This window comes from Cyprinodon variegatus, unplaced genomic scaffold (genome assembly GCF_000732505.1).
Source record: "Cyprinodon variegatus isolate N-32 unplaced genomic scaffold, C_variegatus-1.0 Scaffold99, whole genome shotgun sequence".
In the NCBI taxonomy this organism is placed as follows: Eukaryota; Metazoa; Chordata; class Actinopteri; order Cyprinodontiformes; family Cyprinodontidae; genus Cyprinodon; species Cyprinodon variegatus.
Genome location: NW_015150552.1, coordinates 1,231,481 through 1,239,571, shown reverse-complemented (window position 1 = coordinate 1,239,571; position 8,091 = coordinate 1,231,481). Strand labels below are relative to the sequence as shown.

Sequence of the window (8,091 nt, the reverse complement as noted above, 5' to 3'; positions counted from 1 at the left end):
AAGGAGATTAGGAAAATAAAGGTTTAAAGGAAGAACGCAATGACTAAATCAATGGAAAAATTAATAACGTGAAACAAAATTGAAGACAGAAAAACATAAGGAAGGAGAGAAAGTTATAGACAAAAAATACATAAAAAGAAAAATGTCAAAAAAGATTTTGACCTTTCAAAATCTTTTTTCAAAAGAGGAGATTTGTTTTCTTGAACCTTTAAAACAATGATTTAAGAAAAAAAACTGAGGAGCAATGGAAGAAAGGAAAAGAAGGAAAAAGAGGATACAAAAGAAAAATTCTACATTTAGGCAATTCAATACACAAAAAACAACCCTTCCTTTGTTTTTGTTTTCTTATCAAGACCAGAAAAAAAATAACAAAATCTGATTCCAAATTTTTTCAGACTTCATAGGAACCCTGATTCTGCGAGCAGTTGGGTTATAAACAGCTCAGAATGAGAGACGTCATCATTTATGTGTCCGTGTCATGAGTTGATGATGGGACTGGAAACAGGAGACAGGGCTGCAATAGTGGGCATTTCTTCTGGACGTGTCACACATGACAAACGTCCAGCTCAGGGGTTGTTTCAAACATTGTAATGTCATGGTGGTAGTGCAAATGCCAAAACAGAACCATTGGGTATTTTTAGCTGCAGAAAGGCACATTTAACTTTACTCTTCCAGTCAAGGTTTTAAATGTGTTATAAAGCATAAAAGCAGCATTTTGCATTGACTTGAGAAGCTTTCAAAGCAATTAAAGTGCTCCCTGAAGGAAAATTCTTCCTTAATCAGCAACTTTTCTGTGTTGGTTAACCGATTCCTTTTAGTCCTTCAGTAAAGCTGTTCAACTTAAAGCTTTCTCCCTCTTCCCCACTCCAGAGTGACCTTTTTGTTTCAACCCACATGACGCATTTGGTTTGGAGGAACATCCCGGTCACATGACCCGAGGAATTCCAGCACCTGCTTCTGCAGATCACATCCACTCAACAGGAAGTAGCAGGTGCTGTCTATAAAAAATGCTCTTTTAAACGGAGCCTAAACTCATGCAGGGACTCCTTCCTATCGGCCAGAGCAGTCTCAGTGTTTCTTCTCACAAACGGGGGCTTTTTTAGACACACCACAGGCTCTTTTATTTTTACATTTTCATAATAAGCTGAAGCAGTCAATCTACATGGCTCCTTTCTCACTAGAGTGCATTTAAAATTCAAATAAAAACAAATAATTTAAAGGAAATCAATGCTTAAAAACTCACACACACACAAATACACACACACACACACACACACTGAATAGTAAAAATATTCATTGTATGACTGCTCAGGTGGATGTGAGTGCTTCAGAGTTTGAGGTTAAAGGTCGGACATGTCCTCGTCCATCTGCACAGTCTGTAGTTTGGCTAGCTCCTTCCCCTCTGCAGCCTCCAGCTCCCCGCACATCGCCCGTACCATCTCGTTCATCCCCCCAGGCCCCGAAATGTCCGACTTGCTCTCTGAAATGTTCATGTAGTCACTGTTCATCCCGGGGCCCAGTAGGTGTGAGGATGGGGCCCCTCGGTGCACCTCATGTGTGCCGAGGAACTCAGCCGGCTGCAGGTGATGATGGGCGTCTGGGTCCGTCTGAGCCATCAGAGGCGTGCTGTTGGTGAGTGTGGTGTAGACCTCTGGCTCAGAGCTGGATGAGCTGATGGGGGTGACGTCAGTGGTGGAAGTGGTGCCATGACTGGAGGAGATGTGCCCAGAGTCGCTGCCGGTGTAGCTGATCTGACCGCTGGGGTCCAGGTGGAGCCCGCCGTGGTACGAGGAGTAAATGCCTCCATCCAGAGGTTCCTTCTTTATTGGAGTCTGGTTGCTCATGCTGTAGAGAACGGTGTTGTGGTGCAAGGATGTCATAGTCAGCTTGTCCTGTGGCTGGAAAGAGTCTTGACTGGATGAGCTTACCACTGCGTTGTTCAGAGACATGCTACCTGAAAAAAACAAACAAACAAAGAAACGAAACAGTGAACACAAAATCAGATATCTAAAAAACTAAACCATCATTTGTTCCCATCTGACATGCATCTTTGAAATGTTTCCTGTTTTAAGGAGTAAGGATAACAAAAATAATGGATATTTGCTAAACACCAGAATAAATGCAAAGAGAATAAAACTCTCTTTTAGCATCCTAAGGTCAAAGTAGCAGCACATTGCAATCCAAGCCTACATGTACATTCATTGAAAACCTCTCCAATACCAGAACTAATGTTAGCTGCAACTGTCCTGGTACAGCTGCAAGGTCAACATATGCAAGTCCATGGTACTGATCAAGTTAGAGTGTCCATTTATTAATGTAGACATTTGTAGCTGTTGCTGTTTAAAACACTACCCCCCCTCCATCCATAAGGTTAATCTATCAGAAGCTTTCAATGTAACATCATCTGGGCTTTCCCAAATTGTATAAAGAGACGCTGATCTCATCGATTCTCAATCTAAAGAAAAAAGACAAACCTCATTCTGGAATTTGGAAAACTAAAAAAAAAAATTTAGTAATCCTAGCTATATTTCAGACAATAAGGGGGGGAAAGAAATCGCTTATGTCAGTGTGCGTAGATATTTACTTTAAACTTCTTTCAGTGCAGCTAAACCAGATCATTTTCCTTCTTTTTGTTGTTTAACTCTCAGTGGATTTCATATCGCATACCTGCTTTGTTATATTGCGTTTAAGCAAACAGATTAACTTTGTTAATATATAACAAAATTAATATACAAGATAAAATTGTTAAAACATGCAATAACCAATACAGTTCATACAAAAACAGCAGGAAAACACAAGAAAACAAGGATGTTTCTCTGTTGCTTTGACATCTGCTTAAAATCCTTAATATGAAAGAAGCTGCCCTGCTTGAAGTCAGTGAGGAATTAACATTTTTGTATTTTTCATGTATTTTTCAAGACATGTAAATGATGAAAACAGAAACACATTAAATTTCATGGAGCTGTGTTATTTGTTTTAAATTTAAAGGGTTTGGTGCAGCAATAATATGGTTACTGATTTATTGATGAAAATCTACTGGTGTCACAATCTGCACAGACCTTCTTCTCAGAGTCACTGTTGCACATCCCAAACACTTGCTGCATTTTCTGCCCGACCCAATGGTGACCCAGAGAACAAATGCTCTACTCTGCCCGTCTCAAATGGAAGCTGTAATTCTCTTGTTTTTTTGGGTAGGAGGGGTTCTGCTCTCGGTTCTCTGCTTTATGTCACATTAAGTGCTGTAATTTCTTTTCCCCCTGTTTCAGTGTTTCAGTCCAAATGAGTCACACCTCCATTGCTTTCTCTGGAGATCAACACTATTAATGATGATGAGTGATGTGTTTTTATTCATCTGAACAGATCACCGCTTCTAGAAATATGAATGTCTGTGTGTTTCTCTTTCATCTGTGCATCATGTTTTGCTGCAGCCCGACTAATGAGGTGGCTTTGATATATTGGGTGGCAACAGCTGAGATGGCTGACAGAGGTTTGCAGGAGGATATAAAGCAATACTGACCTATTATAAATTTGTTCTCAGGTTTTAACTCCAGTTAAATCTTTTTATGTGCAGACTAAAACTTTCAGGGCCAGTGTTATTCATGATTCGGGTAAGATTATAAGTAATTAACTAGATATGACTGTTATAAGTAAGAGTCGTTGCTTTAATGGTTGTTGAAGAGATTTAGACTAATATTTACTGCTTTTCTCTAACAGATAAAAAAGAAAACTGGTTTTAATATTTTAAAAATGACAGCATAAGCATATATATTTAAAAGTAAAAGTATTTTGAAGATTTTTATAAAATAATTGCCAGAAAACGAATTAAAGCTTGACTAATCCAATTTAATAGCATTACAACACCCTTATAAATTCTGCATATTTTTTACAATTAAAAACAACTATAAAATGACCTCTTTAAATTGATCACTTGTTAAGAGCTCACCTTGTTGTGTAATTGTGGAGGAAGATGAAGCAGACGGCAGCTGTAGGGGAGGAAGACCTACATCGGTGTTAAGCAAGGAGCTGCCATCGCTGTCAGGGACTCCACTCGGTACCTGGACCAGGCTGTAGCCACCGAGCTGCAGAGACCCTGACGGTGAGCTGAATGTGAGGACTGAGGAGCCTCCATTCTGGTCCGCCATGGTATGAACCCCCTCCAGCTTCACCTCCGACCCATTAACACAGCCCGTGTAGGAGGAGTAGTGCAGGGCGGACTCCTCGGCACCAATCACTCCTTTTTCCTGGCCTGTTTGCATGTGCATGTCCCCCGCAGAGCCCCCCAGAAGCACGCCGCTGGGCGGCCTCAGAGGGTTGAAAGCCAGAGGCTGGATGCCCAGATTGAGGCCGTTGAAGAGAATGTTTCCAGGTGAATGAAGGTAGGATGAGCCACCATTATGAAACACGGCAGGGGAAGTATTATTGGCTGCCAGACTGCCATTGTAGACCCCACCACCACCGGATCCTGTGGACATCTTGATGTCACCAATCTGCTGGATGACCACTCCACCGTCCAGAGCTCCTGTCTGAGCTGGGAGGCTCCCGTGGTTTATCACTCCATCCGAAGAGTTGGAAAGAGGACGAGGGGACAGCTCCTCCTGTCCCTTACTGGACTCATCCTCTGTACTGTGGTTTCCATCAGACTCACTGCAGAGTAAGAGCAAATAAAAAAGATGGGTTGCAAAACAAATAACAAGAAAAGCTCAGTTCATGTCTGAATAGAGAATTTTTTATTTATATTAGAAAGATTTTTCTCTTCTGGGAAACAATAAGGAAAGACTCCATCTTATTGCAGAGCTGAATAGCAGTCTGTTTGTGGACGTGGGGCCCTCTCTACCTCATAGAGAGCTGCTCTGACAGCAGCACCAACCTTGTAACCATTTGGTGCAATAAATTCTGTCGACAAAAGGCAACAACAAACGGCTTCCATGGCTTCGAAGTAAAACTAAAATCCACATGTCCAGTTTTAAACACATATATTCAACGAAACTAAAACTAATTCAATAGCTCTGTTTTCTCTTTTTATCACTTAAAAAAAGCCTTATTAAAACAGCTGCTTCAACACCCCCCACCCCACCTTCCCATCCCGCGAACACGCACAACCAACCGCCATAAAAAAAAAAAAAAAGCATGTGGGCCCCTCCGAGGAAATCCACAGGTTCTAGACATTTTTACATTACTAATTTTGCCCCTTTGTGAAAGTGGGGGCGGGGGGTGGATAGAAGGGGTCACCTTCACCAGGTGTGCGTCATCTTTGTTCACACAATGCAAGAAAAAAAAAAAAAAACATGAAAGACCAACCCTCACATCTCAGTGCGTGTGTGTGTGTGTGTGTGTGGGATTATGAGATGAAGCGCAGCTGATGGAAGCTCTGAGATCCTTTTAGTCCAGGAAAAAAAGAAAGGGTTAACATGAAAATAATTTATGTTCTGATCTCTGTGCGTTCAGGCACAGGCTCATCCAGAGTTGCCTTTTGAACTCGTTCATCAAAGTTACCTTCCCCTCCTGCCTGCCTGCCTGCCTGTCAGCCGGATCTCTGAGGCTTGAAGATATTTGGTTGCCTCTGGTTTCCATGACTCTCCGCTTCGCTTGAAACCGGATACGAACGGCAACAGCTTCATATTTCAAAACATTAAAAGCGTGCTGCTTAAGCTTTTTTCTGTTCTTTAACCATAACTAGTAAATAATTCACTCATTCGCTACACTGTCTGTACTATAGGGTTCAGTTTTGTTATTGTTGCGTCTTTACGCACCAGTTATCTGCGCGGGGCGTAAAATGTGCTTCCAGCATACACAATAAAGGTATGTTGAGTTATTGCTCAACATTTTTAAACTTCATTTTATATGATGCGCCTTTTACGCAGAGATCATTTCCACCAGTTAAAAGTCTGATGAAGAGAGACGAATGTAAATGTTCTTCTCCTTTGTTCCCTTACCTTTTTGACTGCGCCTCAGACGGGTTTCTGTCTCTCTGTCGCCTGTTTTTGAACCAGTTGCTGACCTGGGTCAAGGAGAGTCCGGTTATCTTGGCCAGATTCCGTTTCTCGGCTGGAGACGGGTACCTGTTCTGGTTGTAGAGATCCTTCAGAGCGTTCCGCGACCTCTCCTTGAAACAATAAACCGTCTCCTCACCGTCCCAGATAGTCCTAGGGAGAGGATACTTTCTCCGGATCCGGTACTTATCCACGGCGCCCAGGGGTCTCCCCCGCGCCTTCTCTGCCTCCGTGTACCGGGCCTTGTACCAAAGTTCCTGCAGAAAGGTGTGGTTGGACGGACTGAAACTATGATTCTCCAAAATACTGTAGAGCTCCTGGTAACGAGCTTGATGGAAGGCAACTAGGGCTTGGGCTTTTAGGATGCTTTCGTTGCCGCGGAGCAGGTCGCTCTGGGGTAAGGACCACAGGAACCTCGCCAACCGGTCCACGTTGCCCCCCTGCTGCAGCGCCTCGCATACGCACGCCACTTGCTCCGGGGAGAAAGCCAGGGAGGAAGCGGCGCTCACCAGCAGCTCCGTGCGCACCGCGTCGGCGTTGGGAGCCGTGCGCTCCATGGACAACTCCACCGCGTCCAGCGCCACCAGCTTGATGCTCTCCCGCGTATCCACCTCCTTCACATTTTCCCTCTTGATGTCATTCACCGCCGTGACCTCTCCAGAAGAAGAAGAAGACATTTTTTTTTTTTTTTTGTTCGAGCCTTCCCTGGTAGAGTCACTCCTCCCCGTTCGATCAGGTTACCTCCTCGCCATGCGAACCCGATCGGATATCTGACAGCAGCTGTAAGCAGATATCTCTCTCCCCTCTTCCTTCCAACGTGACTTTTACTCTGAGGGGACTGGGGCTGGAGGGAGATACGCTGGGGTCTATCTGAAGGAGAGCCACGCCATTGGCCGCTAAGGGCCCCACGAGGGAGGAGCAAGCGCGATTCATGCGCGAATGTTTGGCTTTCAGCTGTCAGTCAATGAGCTTCCAGCAAGGCTTTATTCCCGGTGTTCACCTGTGCAAGGTGAGTGCTTTTGGGATCGTGGGAACGGGAAGTTCTTGTGGCCTCTGTTCTCAGTAGCTGTATTGCATGAAGGTATGCACAAAAGTGTTTTATACCCACATCAAGGCAGAGAAATCCAAGGGGAAATATGGGAGTGCTCTCATTAAATTTCTCTAAAGAAAATACAAACAAAACATCACAAAAAAAAAAAAAGACTGATTTCAATCTTATTCTTCATTTGCACATTGTTATTGTAAGTACTTTTTATGTTGCTGGCCTCAGACGAGAACAAATCAAAATGTGGAAAAACAAAACAAATTCTAAACGAGCACATGAGATCTCTAAAGCATTTTAAAATAAGTTTCTGCAAAACCACCATCTTCACCTTTTTTGTTTTTCAAATTGCCAATTTAACCAAAGTGTCAAACAAAATGCTTTCAGGGGTGATATTTTATCACCAGGCTCTACAAAAATCCCCATAAAGAGCTCTTCATTTAAACATACTTCATGCATAAAGGAAGGCACCTTAAATGTTTCAATAAACAATCAGTAAATCCACAATACAGTCTGTTTGTAACTGTTTATATTAACAGTTACTTAAAAAAGCATATTTACACAGTCTAATGTTTCACTTTTTTTTTAGATGATGAAAACAGATTTTTTTATGAGCTATATGTATATTCAGTCTATAAAATCAACATACTGCAACATATGATAAAATAGGTTTTATATTTAACTGTAGTAAAATCATTTATGAACTATAAATAAACTGTATGAAGGAAAATTCATTTCTAAGCTCTAACATCAAGTTTCCCTCACCTATCAGACACTTGTGAAAACAATCTTAGATAAAATCCATCCAAAACAATTAATAATTATTCCTTTACAATTTCTGTTTGCAATTTTATCATTTTTATAATCCAACATTGACCTTACATTGAAATAAACATTGTATTCTAATGGAGTTAATAATTAAAGATTAAATTAGTTAAGTCAAAACATCCTGCTGGAAATAACACTTTGATATATTTTTCTTTAAAATATAAATATAAAATGCATGGATGGATGGATGGATGGAGATAGATAGATAGATAGATAGATAGATAGATAGAT

At 41.8% G+C, this 8,091-nt stretch overlaps 2 protein-coding genes across 3 annotated transcripts in view; one reads left to right on the top strand and one right to left on the bottom strand.

Moving 5' to 3' along the window:
• Positions 1-252: 252 nt before the first annotated feature.
• On the bottom strand, positions 253-6,804 carry six4 (SIX homeobox 4). The gene is made up of 3 exons (XM_015374231.1): positions 5,934-6,804; positions 3,944-4,644; positions 253-1,954 (listed from the first exon to the last, which is right to left on the bottom strand). The coding sequence occupies exons 1-3, from the start codon at positions 6,665-6,667 to the stop codon at positions 1,341-1,343; spliced, it is 2,049 nt and encodes a 682-aa protein (XP_015229717.1). The 5' UTR covers positions 6,668-6,804; the 3' UTR covers positions 253-1,340.
• A 35-nt stretch (positions 6,805-6,839) lies between these two features.
• mnat1 (MNAT CDK-activating kinase assembly factor 1) overlaps positions 6,840-8,091 on the top strand; it is a 57,132-nt gene continuing 55,880 nt past the window's right edge. Inside the window, exon 1 of one of the 2 annotated variants that reach the window (XM_015374233.1) lies at positions 6,840-6,999. The gene's annotated coding sequence lies outside the window, so the exon portion shown is untranslated. The remainder of the gene's footprint in view (positions 7,000-8,091) is intronic. The other variant, XM_015374232.1, reaches the window with a different exon arrangement.

Bases quoted from the DNA above. Each gene is read 5' to 3' on its own strand.
- six4 (XM_015374231.1), bottom strand. From the start codon at position 6,667: ATGTCTTCTTCTTCTTCTGGAGAGGTCACGGCGGTGAATGACATCAAG. The intron at 4,645-5,933 runs GTAAGGGAACAA...CTTACTCTGCAG, and splicing joins TCTGAGGCGCAGTCAAAAAG to TGAGTCTGATGGAAACCACA. The intron at 1,955-3,943 runs GTGAGCTCTTAA...TGTTTTTTTCAG, and splicing joins CTCCACAATTACACAACAAG to GTAGCATGTCTCTGAACAAC.